At 44.4% G+C, this 17667-nt stretch overlaps 1 protein-coding gene across 1 annotated transcript; it reads left to right on the forward strand.

Annotated features, from left to right (window-relative positions):
* Window positions 1-196: 196 nt before the first annotated feature.
* On the forward strand, window positions 197-13630 carry HTR5A (5-hydroxytryptamine receptor 5A). Its single transcript, XM_082399006.1, has 2 exons — window positions 197-1536; window positions 11338-13630. The coding sequence occupies exons 1-2, from the start codon at window positions 796-798 to the stop codon at window positions 11668-11670; spliced, it is 1074 nt and encodes a 357-aa protein (XP_082255132.1). The 5' UTR covers window positions 197-795; the 3' UTR covers window positions 11671-13630.
* The last annotated feature ends 4037 nt before the right edge of the window (window positions 13631-17667 follow it).

The following is a 17667-nucleotide window of genomic DNA, read 5'->3' on the forward strand; positions in this document are numbered from 1 at the left end:
GAGGGGAACGCATTTCGGGAGAAGCGGCAGCACCATGGACAGCAGCAAGCCTAGCGCGCCGGGGCGGGGACAGCCGGCAGCACCGGGGACAGCGCCAGCGCGGGCGCCGCCGGCTCCGGGCGTGAGGCGGCCTTACCAGCTGACGCCTTACGTAGGCTGGATCCCCAGCTCGATAAGACAGGTCTGGGCGGGCGCGCCAGCATCCGCTCTCCGGGGCCGGAGCCGCAGCCCCAGACGGGGCGGGTAAGGGGCGGGCGAAGAGCAGAAGGCCGGACCTAGAAAGCAGGTCCCTGCTCGGCTCCCCCAGCACGGGGCTGAGGTTGCAGCCCGCTGCCGCCGCGGGCGAGGGGCGGGCAGGGAGGCCGCGCGGCGAGATCCGCTGCTCTGACGCACCAGCCCGTCTCTCGGCGCCCACACGCTCCGGGGGCGCCCAGCTCCTCCTCCACTTGGGAGATGCCCGACTCCGGGCGACCAGACTGCTGTCTCCGCCGAGGCGAAGAGCCCCGCTCACGTGGCAGCTTAGACGGGCCCCGGCTGCGAGACCCAGCCCCTCGCCTCTGCTCTCCCGGCCCCTGAGGGCTCCAGACCTGCCGCCCTCCTCTCCTCTCCGCCACACCGTCTCCCACGGGGGCTCACTGGCAGGAGGTCGGCGCAAGTTCCACAGACACTCTCCAGAAACCCTGCCACTGGCCAGAGGTGACGAACATCCGGAGGGGCTTCCGACACAGTGCTCACCACACATCCTCCTGAGCGCGCCTTCTCCACGCGCCGGTGAGCCCGTCTCCTGACCCAGACATGGATCTGCCGGTGAACCTCACCTACTTCATCCTCTCCACCCCCGCCCCCCTGGAGACCAACCGCAGCTTCGACGCAGAAGACCCGCGCCCCAGCCCGCCCCTCCTCTCCGTCTTCGGCGTGCTTGTTCTCACCCTGCTGGGCTTCCTGGTGGCAGCGACGTTCGCCTGGAACCTGCTGGTGCTGGCGACCATCCTCCGCGTGCGCACGTTCCATCGTGTTCCGCACAACCTGGTGGCATCCATGGCCATCTCGGACGTGCTGGTGGCTGCTCTGGTCATGCCGCTGAGCCTGGTGCACGAGCTGTCCGGGCGCCGCTGGCAGCTGGGCCGGCGGCTGTGCCAGCTTTGGATCGCATGCGACGTGCTCTGCTGCACGGCCAGCATCTGGAATGTGACGGCCATCGCGCTGGACCGCTACTGGTCCATCACCCGTCACCTGGAATACACGCTGCGCGCCCGCAAGCGCATCTCCAACGTAATGATCACGCTCACCTGGGCGCTCTCCGCTGTCATCTCCCTGGCCCCGCTGCTCTTCGGCTGGGGGGAGACCTACTCTGAGGGCAGCGAGGAGTGCCAGGTGAGCCGCGAGCCCTCCTACACCGTGTTCTCCACCGTGGGCGCCTTCTACCTGCCGCTCTGCGTGGTGCTCTTCGTGTACTGGAAGATCTACAAGGCGGCCAAGGTCCGCGTGGGCCCCCGGAAGGCCAAGAGCGTCTCCCCCGTATCCGAAGCTGTGGAGGTGGGTGTTAACGTGATCCTTAAAAATACTTGGCATGCATCTGCCCAGGCCTCATCCCCAGCACATCTCCCCACACATCCGTAGAAAGTGGGACTTCTTAGTATTTTGGCGGGGGCTGGAGGGGAAGGGAAGGAGGTAGACTGGGAGAGAGAATGAAAGCGTCACAGACTCTGCTCTGACTTGCTCAGATTCACGGAGCAGGTCATCTCTCATGGGTTCTTTCCCTATATACAAAACGAGGGATCTGGACTACATAATTCTACAGGGTCCCACTAGGCTTGAAAATTCTATGGATCTATAACATCCTTTAGGACGCCTGAGGAAGTTGGTGTCTGGGGCTGCACTAGAGAAAAGTGCAGCTTCCTGCATTGACAGTGGGGGGTGTTTGAGGAGGTGGGAAGGGAGGGACGGTCATCTGACTTGGCAGGAAGACTGCCATACATCAGGCAAAGCAGGGTAGTGTTTCAACCCAGTCTGTTTCTTTCTTTGCCAATTAATTTTGCGAAGTGTGGTGCCTCCTGGGTTACTGTCGTGCTCAGCACCCTCCTCTCCTCACGCAAGATTAAAGATGCTGTTTACACCTGTCTCAGAGCCTGCCCTTGTTATGTGCTCCCACTGCCTGTGGTGCTACTTTCTGGGCCTGTCCCCACCCCTGATCAAACTGTGCGTGCAGCTGAGGACCACTTGCTTGCCTCCCGGGACATGAGTAAAGCTGCAGGAGGAAATTAAAACGCTAAGGCAGACAATTCCCCAGCTCTTTACAAGTGGCATTTAAGGTACGGCAACTGCTACAGCACCCATGAGGGCTCTTTTCTCATCTTCTCTCCACCCGCGCTTTCCTGCTTTTTGTTCACTCTTGGTAATCTGACCCTACGATTCAAGATTCAGGGACCACACGAGTTCACGTGAATCCGCCGGCTGTGCAGGCTGCCCACCCCCTACCGCACTCATTGCCAAGGGTGATCCCTTGGACCTGATTCACACGCGTAAGTTAGATCAGAATACGACGCAGCACCCATTGCTGTTACTGGTTCTGGGACAACAAAGCAAATTCAATCAAGCACCCTGAGCATATACTACAGGCTTGCTGCAAGGGGTCAAGGAATGACAAAGACATCATCTTTGCCTATGAAGAGTCTGGTCTAGTGAGACAGACATGCATTGTGAACACTGCAATATGATTGTGTTTTTCGAGAGTCAGTAGCTAATTCCAAGTATAACCAGTCAGTCAAGCTTAGAGGAACCAGAGGTGTAGGTAGGGGAGAAAGGGGAGGGCATCATTCTAGAAACAAGAAAGAAAAGGGGGTCAGAGGGCACCCGTCCTTTTATCTAGAACAAAAGTCTCACCCAAATTACCCTCCCCTACCCCAGGGAACATCTGGAATGTCTGGAGATGTTTTTGATTACCCCGACTTGGGGACAGGGTACTAACGGCATCTAGCGTGTAGAGAGCAGGGATGCTGCTAGATGTGGCACGACACACAGGACAGCCTGAACGACAAAGAACTCTTCAGACCAAAACGGTAATAGTGCCAAATGCGGGAAACCCCGACCTATCAGATTTCTAAACTGGACAAAGAGTGCTGATGGGTAAGAGTGCCACCAAACTGCCCGGAGTGTCCATGTGTGTGTGCACCCACCCCAATTCCAGGTCAGGAGCAAGGGGGCTGGCTGCCCACCAAGGCCCTCCTTACACGGATCCTCTTCTGCCAGGGCGCTTAGCCAGGTAAACACAATTTATGATGAATACCAAACAGCTTTACAAGGGAAAAGCAATTATACTTCTGTCTCAGAGGGCTTAGTGTGGAAGGAAGAGGGCTTTTCACTGCTCAGCTTTGGAGAGAGCAGAAGCAAAGCATTGTTTCATGTTCTTTCTCTGCCAGATAACTTGCAAAAATGGGTCCCTTGGCTTTGCAAAGCCTCTAGGTGATCCAGAGCTCTGCATAAAATGTGGTGCTGCCTCTGTCTTCATGTTACTGTGAAGGGTTAATTAAAAACCAGGCTTCCTGATTTCTCAGTGGTAGCAGGTGCCAACGTTTCTAAATACAGTTTTACCACCAACTAGCTATGTTACCTAGGGAAACACAACGCTTCTTCCCTGTTCTGTATCTTCAGAGTTTTATTCAAATACATACTGAAAGCCTAACCCTTGTCAGACACCAAGATGAAAACAGGAAACACAAGAGAGACAGGTCTTGCACCCTTGACAAAGTCTGATGGAACCACTACTAAAGAGCTGACATGAAGACAAAGCTGGATTTATGCCTTGCTAGTGTAAGGGACTGGGGGACTTTCGAGGTCTGCGTCGGTTGACATCATCTGTGTGAGCAGCTTTGTTTGTTGGGCGTTACTCCAGTGGGAGTTTATTGGAGTGAGTCCGTCCCTGGATGCCTGACTTTCAGAAGTGAGGGACTGGCACGGCTTGCAAGACCAAGTCCCCTGAGAGGAACTGCCCTTGACCGACAGAGTACGTTCAAGACTGGATCCAGGCTGCAGAACACTCAGACTCGCCCTAAGTTCAGTTCTCATCCCCCTGATCTTGGTCTTCATTTAGCCAAGGCTTCAAGAGAGACCATCAAGGACTGTCCAAATCTTCACCACTGTTGTTGGTTCTCCTTGAAGATGAAGTTTCATCTGTGGAGAGCTGATTGATGTTCAGACTGCACATCAATCAACATATCCGTCTGTCAGAACAGCGCTGTGCAGAAGCGTTTAAAGCTCTGGACAACAGATACTGAATCACAGTTAACCAATCAGTAGAAAATGTTGGCTGGTTTCAGTTAGCAATGGAGATTTACTACATATGGTAACATAAGATTCAAAGGCTTAATATAAGTTCTGAAGATGTGCTGACACTAGTTTAATTGATGCCTGTAATTTCTCTGAGGCAAGGAGGCAAAGCCTTGATTACTGAATTAAGGGGTGGGCTTCAATAGGCAATAGTTCTTAGATAGGTGTCATGTGGTTGAATTAATCCACCTGGAGTATGGCCCAGCATTTTCACATTGGTACAAAAAGGCACATTCATGATAACGTAGGAAGGATCAATCTGGACTCTCATGCATTCTGGTCTAATTAATCTTTCTGTCTGTGGTGCCTTTTGTCCATAAGGACTCTAGGATCATTGTTATTTCTTCAGTAATGTCTTGAATTATATACAGTGTACATATTTTCATGTACAGACCAGCTATAATCTGATAATGTGTAAGGACAGCAGTACATTTTATCTGGAAGCAGGTTCTACTTATTAAATTTGCAGTTGTGTTACAGAAACTAAAGTATTCTGATAATGATCCTGAAATATCAGTTACAAGTTGGCACACAGGATTGTTAAAGATTTTCATTGCTTGAATTTTTGTATTAACTAAGGTTTACTTTCCCTTAAGCCCTTTAAATCGCCACACCATAAATCTGTCTCTCATGATCTTATTTCAGCATCTGTACAACCAATCATTTTTTTAAAGAATTTTTTTCTCTGTTTTCAATTTTTTAAAACTTATTACAAGTTGAGTGGCATGTTTCCTTTTCAGATAACTTTAAAATTTTAGGCTGAAGGATCTATTGTTTTATAATTGTGGGGATAATGGTAGTTATGGTGACACCCATATAAACAAGAAAGCTGTACTGTTGCACATCTGTAATTATAGGCAATTCCCCTTAGAAGTTTAGAAGGACAGGAAGTTGTTGGGTGATAATATCTCCCTTAGAGTGACTTCACTGGACAGATTTTAAATAGTTGTCATTTTGATTTTTAGCCAATAGGGGACATTGATTCTTTCAAGGATTCTTCTGCTGACAATATTTACAGGTGTTCTTCTCTAGGCTCCCAAATCTTTGAAAACAGAGGTGCTTTTGAATGTTTTATCTAGAGAGCCTTATCTTGTATTATTTACTTTCTAAGGATATCTGGAAATGTCTAGCCCCATATTGGATATTTTCTAAATTGGCAATTTCACATTTAAATTTATTTTTTCTTATTAAATTCCCTAATTCAGGTTTGAGCCCATTTACAGAAAGACAGGACAAGATTATACTTCAGCTGTGGGGTTTACATCAGAATACTGCTTAAAAGTTTTCTGAAGTCTATTTTCTATACTTAGTTTACAATTTTGAATCCTTATTTAATCTTCTCTTAAAAGAAAGTCTTCTGAAACTGCTTTAAGTATTTTATATTTTTATAATTTAAATTTCCACAGCTGGGTTATATAGCTCTTCTCTTTTCTATCCTTCTAGTTTTAAATATTTTTCCTCATCTGAGGGAGATTTTAATTAACTAGTTGCTGCTGATCTGTAGTCCAGGACAATAAGAATTTTGTTCAGTACTCTTAAAAAAGTCTAAATTCTACAGCAATTTTTTGCCCTTCTCCCTGAAGTTTAGAAAAATTCTTAATTATAGCCTGTATCTTAACTCTAGACCAAGGTTTTAATTGAAATTCTACAGATTTGCCTTCTTGTCTGGCAATTTTACAATGTGATTTTGTTTTTCCTGAGAAAATCCCTGAAGAAAGGATAGTTCATTTAGGAGGTCAGGTAAAGCTGAGTAGAAATATGGGAGATGTAGATGTGCAAGGTGGGGAGGTTTTGGAAAGCTACAAAATCTTTGAGACTAACTTAGAGTTAGAATTTTGTTTTAAGGTCTTAGCAGAACAACTAAAGAAGCTGACTCTCAACTGTTTAGTGTTTGTCTTCTAATTTTTCTAGAGTTGATCTTAAATATGTTAACTTATTGATTTTGACTTTCAGAAATTCCTCATTAAGTAAAAATATTTTCTTTCACATTTATCAAGAGAAGTGCAAGAATTAGCATTATAGCGCAATTTAAAATAGGAAATAGAAGTTCACAAAGGAGAAGGTTGCGACTTTGACTTAGACAAACCATGACACACAAGAAAAAGGCCACTACAGTTGGCCAGCAGTTTGTGCTTGTGAATGGTGTCTCAGATCCTTGACCAGAGGCCAAGAAGGGGCCATATGACCACCAATCCAATGAGCTGGAATACCAACTAGACAAGGTGACATTTTTTTTCATAAATTGACAAGATAGCGAGTGCCCTCACTTAAGTTTTGTGAAGAACCCAAAGCAAAGTTTGATCAATTGCTTTTTCACAAATTGGTCATAAGTCTAACAGTCCCCAAATCATTAGCCTTCAGATCTGCCTTGGAATGGATTAAAGTTTACCAAGCCAATGCCTTATAGAACAATCCTTTTTATATTCAACAGAAAAAAAAAGGTATTCAAGCACAAAAAACAAACGAACCTACGAAAACAAGGCTTTGCATATTTAGACAAACAACAGCGAAAACAAAGAAAACAACAATATAGTAAGTAGGTTATGGCATAAAAATTTTCACTAAATGGTATACCTCCAAGACAAGAGATCTAATAGCCTTACACAAAAATGTAAGTCAATTACCAAATGGTGCACCTCTCAAACAAAGGTCTAGTTACTTGATACAAAGACCTAAGCTGAATGATCTCATTCAAAGACACACTTGGTTACAAATCCTTGTATAACAAAATACACAGAGTGAGAAGAGCCCAGTGGAGCTGGCTGGACCTCAGCTCACTGAGACTGATGCACATCTGCAGATCCAAAGGCAACTGGAGTCTGGGGCACAGTGAATGCACCTGCAGTCCAAGAATCCTGTGGAGGATCCACAAAATGATCTCAGTGGACTCTCTAGAACGTCCAGGGATGATGCAACCACCACATAGTATCTGAAATAAAAATACTCCTTACTATAGTAAGAGAAAGCTACACTTGTCAGGCACCATCTGACACAGCAGAATGCCCATCATCTATGGGGACTGGGGACAGCATTGAGTTCAGGGACTGGAGGACATTCAGAGGAGCAGTTAGCTGACACCCCCAGAGTGGGGTTACTATGTGAGACTGCTGTTGGTTGACTGCAGCTCAGAGATGCACTTATTGGGGTGAGTCCTGCCCTAACTGGCTGACTTTCAGAAGTGAGGGCTGACACCAAATGGTTGGTTTGCAGGTGTATATTCACAGAGATGCATTGTCCTTGATCCACTGAAGGGGTGTAAACAAGTAGCAAGGCTCTTTGTTACCACAGCTACAGAATAGCTGGTCTTTTGCTCAGTTTGTGGGAATGTTCTTATTCTGCCCCTCGTGGAGCCCTCCTTAAATGGGTAAGATCATTTCTAGCTTGAACATCCTGACCCATCAGTACATCTTACATTGTGACAATGACCTGGTCTCACCTGCAAATCACCTTAAGCTGCACTTCCAAGGTAAGAGTCTTCACCCCTTAATTTCAATACCCACTACTGATGATAATCTATTGATTATCTGCGATATTAATAGGGAGGTGAAGCAGAATAGTTTGAGGAAATAAAAGAACATGCTAGATTTATGATTAACCAGTAAATAGTTATTTAACACATAACCATTTTGGAAGAATGAGAAGTCTAACTCATAGGTACATGTCCCCCCCAAAATTCACTTATTTGGAGATGTGAGGCTAATTGTTCACTTAGAAAATTTTTTCATGTGAATCTTAAATTGTGAGGTTTGTGCTTTAAATGATATAGCACTTCAAAGATAGATGGGAAAGGTGCAATTTGGCTTGAATGTTCACCTTTTTTTGCCCCATTACCTCTCTTTCTGTGAATCTACTAATGACCATGATGAGTAATTGACAGAGTAATCACTAGAGTCTATTCTCCAGACTTATTAAGTGCTTTATTGCAATCGTCGATGAGCAGAGAGCTAAGGAGTCTGGAAGTCAGAAAGCCATAGGGTGAGCAACCAAATCAACCCCCTACCGACATCGGGAGCCTGAAGCTCCCCAACAGCAAAGCCCCTCCTCCCAGCGGAGCCTCTGCCGTCCCAGAAGAGCCACTTCAGACCAACGACACTCTCACCAAGTGAGCCGGTACTGAATGCCACACAAGAGAGGGACCCATAAAATGCTCAACATTTCCCGTCAAGGTCATAGAGTGTGCTTTTCTGAGAAACACGGAGTTCTCTAACCTATGAAAATGCCTTACTCGAAGCAAACCATAAAAACAATTTAGGAAAAAAAGTTTAACTTGAATTCAAAATAGAATTCTAAGAAGTGGGAGAAGACCCCATGGAACATTAAAAGAACTGTTAAAAAGGAATTTAGATTCTTTGCTGGAAAGGGACCCCACGAATGTGCTCCCAAACTGCTGTGCTAAGAACTCAGTGAAAAGGACCGTGGACAGAATGCCTGCGGGTCCTACTGACAGAGAGAAATCATCCTGAAGACAAGCTTAGGAATAAAGTAACTGGGAAGTCTTTAAGAGTACACTTATGCAACATTAGAACTATCACACAGTGGAAAACTCTTGTAGATACAATGAACGCATGCTAGGTTTGGGAACAGCTCATAAGAACCTGGGTACATTATACTGGAAGAATCCAGGATTTCATAGCACAACTGCCAAATACCCGCACAAGCAGGCCCACACTTAACGGCACTTAACATTCCCTTACGAGGACCATAATTTGAAGTGATGGGTTTCCATAAAACTGTCTTATAATACTTGGGCTACAGAAATATTCATATCCTACACTACACCTGGATAACAAACAACCCTGTGATCCTGTGTCTCTCGGACGAATGAGGAGGTACTGTGCTACATTCTGATACGGTAGCCCCTTTGGATACAGGTCAGGACTGTGTGTGAATGTACCAGCAGAGTCTCAAAAGAGGCAGACATTCTCAGTGTCAATCATTAGGAGAGAAGACGGCTCCTCAGAATGGAAACCTTGCAACTTTTTCCATTATGCAATAGCAAACTCCTACAAATAGAACATGTAGCACTGGGGGTGTATCTCACCCTTCGTAGAAGACTGGTCTTACACTGGTAGTCCAATCGTGGGGCTCATTGTGTCTTGCAACTAGAATTTGAGTATCTAAAGGACTAAGCATGGGCTTCTGGAGTCAATCTGAAAAGGCACTGATCACAGGTAAGGCAGACAGGGAGCGGGGATGGGAGGGGTGGAGAGATTCCCTAGAGTGTGTCATAGCTCAAAAGCCAGAATATCTAGTTATGTGTTGCTGTATTTATTTCTACTGTTACCCCAGGGCCTTTGAGTCTGGTTTAAATGTTCCGCTTTTACACCAGGTGTGCTGTAGAGAATTAACGGGTGGTCACAATGGCGTCACAACCCTGAGTGGCCAGTCTTACCAGTGAGAAGGTCTGAAAGGAAGGAGCATTTCTTAGGGATTTAGGAGTCAGGACCAGAATTATTCTTCCATTGCCATCTTTGGGAAATGGCTGCCTTGATGCCATTTTGCGATTGAGTTTTATTAAGGAAATTGGTAGTTTTCCCTGTTTTCTTTATGCTGAAAAATGAAACTAAAACTGTGTTTGCATTTCTATAAATTAACTCCCTGAAATGCATTCCCAGATATACACTAATAAATAAGAAAGGTAACTATGGTTCCATCCAGGGGTGAGACTGGGAGAGAGAAATTTTCACTTATTTTATGTGTGCTTTTAAGGGTTGCAGAAAAAGGAACTATTTGTTTCAATATTCACGATCTTCTGTTTAATTGTATAATGCTTGGGGTTTCACTGTTTTTCAAACAGATGACAGGAAGGCTATCACATAAATTTAATAAGTCATACATGAGCTAACATTCCCTAAACTATAGTGTTCCTACTTTCAGCTCAGTTATTCTATATGATAGGTAAGTTAGTTCCTCTTGACTCCAATTTATAGATGTAGCCATGAACTGGTTACATGGGTTAGATTAGAGACAGACCTTCTGACCTAGTCCGTTGCCTAAAAGGTTGTGTGCTGCTGGGGCGCGAGCTGGGTAATTCTCCTTTTCAAGCGTACGGGGGTCACAGAAGGCTGCAGTTGGGAAGAAGAGGATTTAATGTCAGGGTAGTCTCACCACTAGTGAATGACTGATCGACCCAGAAACTGTCCCACATTGTGACTGGAGCAACTAATTTGCTCACTTAGCAAATCAGCCCACTGCAATTTCCTTATATTTAGGGGGCCTCATCATCAGACACCCCTTATTCCAGTTCTCCAAAGATCTAAAAAATAGGGCTGGAATGGAGGAAAGAGCTTCCTTTCCCAGGAATTCCACCCCCTTAGAGAAGGCATGTGAAGCTGGAGAACGTAGTTCAGTGGGAACCTGCCTTCCAGAGGACTTGAGAGAACCTACGTGGAGGGACTCTGGGTTTAGAGTCTCTGTTTTGTATAAAAGTCGGGGGAGGGGGCGGAACAAAGAATAAACAAGGAGATAAACATCCTGGTGAGTGAACTGTCCCAAACAGTAGAATATGTTCTGGAAGCACAGCAGTAGGAACCTTATACCAGAAGAAAAGTTCTAGGAAATTCTAACTTTTTAGAGGGGATTCACAGAAACCCAGAAAGTTACAGATTTTGGAATACTGGGTCCTAAGTGTACAGGGTTTGATAAGGATTTAGCGGGCTTCTGACTACTCGTGTTCCGTGGTCATAAATTGTATATACTGCATGACCTGCTCATTTCTGTTGTTCCCTGTTGAACAGACAGCAACAGGGACTCCATCATCGTTGCACTATTGCAGACGTTCCTATTTTCCCTCCATTTCTAAGATGTAAGCAAACACCCAGCTCTGTCAGCACGTTTTCATAGCCGAGGGTGGTCCCCACATGCTGCCCGGTCCCTGCACCGGACAACTGAGGACTTTCTCTTGAAGTGGCTGTGCGGGACTCACGCCCACCCGTGTCTGGGTTCAGCCCACCCAGACCCAGCAGGCATGAAGAGGTGGCTCTTCCTGAAGCTTCTGCTTACCTTTTCCAGGTGAAGACCTCCGCTCGGCAACCCGAGATGGTGTTCACCGTCCGCCACGCCACCGTCACCTTCCAGACAGAAGGGGACACATGGCGAGAACAGAAGGAGCAGAGAGCCGCCCTAATGGTGGGTATCCTCATTGGGGTGTTTGTGCTCTGCTGGATCCCCTTCTTCACCACGGAGCTCATTAGCCCCCTGTGCTCCTGTGACATCCCCGCCACCTGGAAGAGTGTCTTCCTGTGGCTCGGCTACTCTAACTCTTTCTTCAACCCCCTGATCTACACGGCCTTCAACAAGAACTACAACAGCGCCTTCAAGAACTTCTTCTCCAGGCACCAGTGACTGCGAGGCTGGCACAGGCAGGAAGTCTCCCCGAGCTCCATCTCTTTCCCCATCCTCACCCGGCACCAGCTGGAAGAGACAAGCCTTCAGGTTCCCCAGGGTGGTCCTCGGAGCTGAGCACCTCACTTCTGCACTGCGGGCAGGAACGCGAGTCTCCACAGGCAGGACCGGGGACCCCGTTTATCCAGTTTACCTGCTATGCCCCACTCTGCACCTAACAGCCACGGACCTGGCCACGAAGTGCCCTTTCTCTACAAAACCCACTCCAGCACGGTTACTGTTCTCGTCCCAGGGAAGTCAAACCAGGCAGACGAGAGGCAGGAGATAAACCAGTATGGGCAGGTTGAGAACAGACAGGAAACAGTGAATAAGAAGTCACAATGGGCGCATCTGGGGAACAGGAAACCATAATTGCAAGTTTCCTGGAAGAGTCCCCATTTCGAATATTCCATCCTACAGTCCTAGGAAGTATACCCTAATACTTACTGTGTGTGTCCCAATATTTGGCCACAAAAGATTGTCTCCAGACATATTAAAGTACACAGCCGCATCTGCAAGACCAGGCAGTACGGCTTTATGGTTTTATTTATGGCAACCACACACGCACACACCAAACCTACCGAGGAGGCAAATGTTCCAATTGGCGAGTTTATTCTAAAATGCAACCCATCAACTTGGAACAGGAACTACAAGTCAAATCAAATACCTCCTTCTATTTCGAAGCAACTGTTCACAACACAGAAATAGCTACTAGTTCCGCAGAATCTGTCAAACTTGCTTATTTACTATGGGTTCCATTTGTATGGAATTTATTCAAATGTTGCTGAACATAGACTTTTATCCTCAGATCATGAAATTAGAGTAACACAACTGTCACGAAGTTGTTGACTTTTTAAATATAGTTTCGTAACCAGGGACTATGAAGGCATATTCACCAAACACGTGCACTTTAAGGAGATCGTTGATTAATTTGCTAGCTGCTATTATTCATTGGTATGTAAATACCTGCTGTGAGGCCAACACTGGTAACTAATGAGAAAGCAGAAAAATGGTAAAAGGTGGCCTCAGTCCTCTGCAAATTAACACTTTTATATAACCATGAGGCAAGACAAATGATGATGCAGTGTTTATATGATCTTACAAAACCCTAGCCATTATACAAAACTTTAAAAAGACCCTGGACAATAAAACTGCTTGTGGTCTGCAATGTCCCTGATTCTTTGAATGCATGGATTTAAAAATTATGTATTATAAGTCTTTGAATTATTACAACACATATATATTATTATATGTATTATTTTGTACATACTAAGCTATATCAATTAAGATATTAAAAATAGGAAATTTATGTCCATCTGTGGTCTTGCTTTGAAGTTTAGCCTTGCATTTACTGCAAAGATGGCTTTTATTCAAAGAACGTGATCAGATAAGGAAATGTTACACCACTTGTGAAGTCTGATAGTCACTGACAGTGCTAAGTGCAGATATCTTATCTACACATTGGAGCAAATTCTTTGAAGAATTCACTAGGAAAAATCCTTAGATTTTTCCTTCTTTCTGTATATATCACTTGAAGCACTAAACCCACAAATATTTTAAAATACAAACTGTTCACTTATTCAAGTTTCCTCCCCATTTCCAAAACTTCATTAAGTCCCCCATAGCAGAGAAGAATAAACTCAGACATGGGGACCTGGAGATACGACATCAGAATCAAGGGTAAAATTTTTTAAAGTCTATTCTATCTGAAAGTCCACATGAAATTTTTCATCTTACTTTATAATTTCAGTGTCTGACCTACCCTTACTGTTTTAAAAAAAGCTTTATTTCCTTCAAACTTTTTACTAAAGTGCAGCTTGAGGAGGATGTGCCGCATTGCCTGGTGGCTTCTAATACTCCTCGACTTCTCCAGGATCCTGTGCGCTTCATTGGACACATATGTTATTAATACCAATTTCAGTCTCCCACTGAGGTTATTAGTATTTCCATAAGATGAGTAAGGCCCGAGATGGGATTAACCAAGATGGCGGAGTAGAAGGACGTGCTCTCACTCCCTTTTGCGAGAGCACCAGAATCACAACTGGCTGCTGGACAATCATTGACAGGAAAACCCTGGACTTCACCAAGGAGGATACCCCACGTCCAAGGACAGAGGAGAAGCCACAGTGAGACGGTAGGAGGGGCGCAATCAGAGTAAAATCTAATCCCATAACTGCTGGGTGGGTGACTCACAGACTGGCAAACACTTATACCACAGAAGTCCACCCACTGGAGTGAAGCTTCTAAGCCCCACGTCAGGCTTCCCAACCTGGGGGTCCGGCAACAGGAGGAGGAATTCCTAGAGAATCAGACTTTGAAGCCTAGTGGGAATTGATTGCAGGACTTCGACAGGACTGGGGGAAACAGAAACCCCACTCTTGGAGGGCACACACAAAGTAGTGTGCGCATCGGGACCCAGGGGAAGGAGCAGTGACCCTGGGGGAGACTGAACCAGACATACCTGCTGGTGTTGGGGGGTCTCCTGCAGAGGCGGGGGGTGGCTCTGTTTCACTGTGGGGACAAGGACTCTGGCAGTGGAGGTTCTGGAAGTGCTCCTTGGCGTGAGCCCTCCCAGAGTCTGCCATTAACCCCACCAAAGAGCCCAGGTAGGCTCCAGTGTTGGGTTGCCTCAGGCAAAACAACCAACAGGGAGGGAACCCAGCCCCACCCATCAACAGTCAAGTGGATTAAAGTTTTACTGAGCTCTGACCGCCACAGCAACAGTCAGCTCTACCCACCAGCAGAGCCTCCCATCAAGCCTCTTAGATAGCCTCAACCACCAGAGGGCAGACAGCAGAAGCAAGAAAAACTACAATCCTGCAGCCTGTGGACCAAAAACCACAGTTACAGAAAGATAGACAAGATGAAAAGGCAGAGGGCTATGTACCAGATGAAGGAACAAGAAAAAACCCCAGAAAAACAACTAAATGAAGTGGAGGATAGGCAACCTTCCAGAAAAAGAATTCAGAATAATGATAGTGAAGATGATCCAGGACCTTGGAATAAGAATGGAGGCAAAGATTGAGAAGATGCAAGAAATGATTAACAAAGACCTAGAAGAATTAAAGAACAAACAAACAGAGATGACCAATACAATAACTGAAATGAAAACTACACTAGAAGGAATCAATAGCAGAATAACTGAGGCAGAAGAACGGATAAGTGACCTGGAAGACAGAATGGTGGAATTCACTGCTGCGGAACAGACTAAAGAAAAAAGAATGAAAAGAAATGAAGACAGCCTAAGAGACCTCTGGGACAACATTAAACGCAACAACATTCGCATTATAGGGGTCCCAGAAGGTGAAGAGAGAGAGAAAGGACCAGAGAAAATATTTGAAGAGATTATAGTTGAAAACTTCCCTAACATGGGAAAGGAAATAGCCACCCAAGTCCAGGAAGCGCAGAGAGTCCCATACAGGATAAACCCAAGGAGAAACACGCCAAGACACATAGTAATCAAAGTGGCAAAAATTAAAGACAAAGAAAAATTACTGAAAGCAGCAAGGGAAAAACCACAAATAACATACAAGGGAACTCCCATAAGGTTAACAGCTGATTTCTCAGCAGAAACTCTGCAAGCCAGAAGGGAGTGGCATGATATACTTAAAGTGATGAAAGGGAAGAACCTACAACCAAGATTACTCTACCCGGCAAGGATCTCATTTAGATTTGATGGAGAAATCAAAAGCTTTACAGACAAGCAAAAGCTAAGAGAATTCAGCACCACCAAACCAGCTCTACAACAAATGCTAAAGGAACTTCTCTAAGTGGGAAACACAAGAGAAGAAAAGGACCTACAAAAACAAACCCAAAACAATTAAGAAAATGGTCATAGGAACATACATATCGATAATTACCTTAAACGTGAACGGATTAAATGCCCCAACCAAAAGACATAGACTGGCTGAATGGATACAAAAACAAGACCCATATATATGCTGTCTACAAGAGACCCACTTTAGACCTAGGGACACATACAGACTGAAAGTGAGGGGATGGGAAAAGATATTCCACGCAAATGGAAATCAAAAGAAAGCTGGAGTAGCTATACTCATATCAGATACAATAGACTTTAAAATAAAGAATGTTACAAGAGACAAGGAAGGACACTACATAATGATCAAGGGATCAATCCAAGAAGAAGATATAACAATTATAAATATATATGCACCCAACATAGGAGCACCTCAATACATAAGGCAACTGCTAACAGCTATAAAAGAGGAAATTGACAGTAACACAATCATAGTGGGGGACTTTAACACCTCACTTACACCAATGGACAGATCATCCAAAATGAAAATAAATAAGGAAACAGAAGCTTTAAATGACACAATAGACCAGATAGATTTAATTGATATATATAGGACATTCCATCCAAAAACAGCAGATTACACGTTCTTCTCAAGTGCGCACGGAACATTCTCCAGGATAGATCACATCTTGGGTCACAAATCAAGCCTCAGTAAATTTAAGAAAATTGAAATCATACCAAGCATCTTTTCTGACCACAACGCTATGAGATTAGAAATGAATTACAGGGAAAAAAACGTAAAAAAGACAAACATATGGAGGCTAAACAATACGTTACTAAATAACCAAGAGATCACTGAAGAAATCAAAGAGGAAATCAAAAAATACCTAGAGACAAATGACAATGAAAACACGACGACCCAAAACCTATGGGATGCAGCAAAAGCAGTTCTAAGAGGGAAGTTTATAGCTATACAAGCCTACCTCAAGAAACAAGAAAAATCTCAAGTAAACAATCTAACCTTACACCTAAAGAAACTAGAGAAAGAAGAACAAACAAAACCCAAAGTTAGCAGAAGGAAAGAAATCATAAAGATCAGAACAGAAATAAATGAAATAGAAACAAAGAAAACAATAGCAAAGATCAATAAAACTAAAAGTTGGTTCTTTGAGAAGATAAACAAAATTGATAAGCCATTAGCCAGACTCATCAAGAAAAAGAGGGAGAGGACTCAAATCAATAAAATCAGAAATGAAAAAGGAGAAGTTACAACAGACACCGCAGAAATACAAAGCATCCTAAGAGACTACTACAAGCAACTTTATGCCAATAAAATGGACAACCTGGAAGAAATGGACAAATTTTTAGAAAGGTATAACCTTCCAAGACTGAACCAGGAAGAAACAGAAAATATGAACAGACCAACCACAAGTAATGAAATTGAAACTGTGATTAAAAATCTTCCAACAAACAAAAGTCCAGGACCAGATGGCTTCACAGGTGAATTCTATCAAACATTTAGAGAAGAGCTAACACCTATCCTTCTCAAACTCTTCCAAAAAATTGCAGAGGAAGGAACACTCCCAAACTCATTCTATGAGGCCACCATCACCCTGATACCAAAACCAGACAAAGACACTACAAAAAAAGAAAATTACAGACCAATATCACTGATGAATATAGATGCAAAAATCCTCAACAAAATACTAGCAAACAGAATCCAACAACACATTAAAAGGATCATACACCACGATCAAGTGGGATTTATCCCAGGGATGCAAGGATTCTTCAATATACGCAAATCAATCAATGTGATACACCATATTAACAAATTGAAGAATTAAAACCATATGATCATCTCAACAGATGCAGAAAAAGCTTTTGACAAAATTCAACACCCATTTATGATAAAAACTCTCCAGAAAGTGGGCATAGAGGGAACCTACCTCAACATAATAAAGGCCATATATGACAAACCCACAGCAAACATCATTCTCAATGGTGAAAAACTGAAAGCATTTCCTCTAAGATCAGGAAGGAGACAAGGATGTCCACTCTCACCACTATTATTCAACATAGTTCTGGAAGTCCTAGCCACGGCAATCAGAGAAGAAAAAGAAATAAAAGGAATACAAATTGGAAAAGAAGAAGTAAAACTGTCACTGTTTGCGGATGACATGATACTATACATAGAGAATCCT

This window comes from Balaenoptera borealis (assembly GCF_965194805.1).
Source record: "Balaenoptera borealis genome assembly, chromosome: 7".
Lineage (NCBI taxonomy): Eukaryota > Metazoa > Chordata > Mammalia > Artiodactyla > Balaenopteridae > Balaenoptera > Balaenoptera borealis.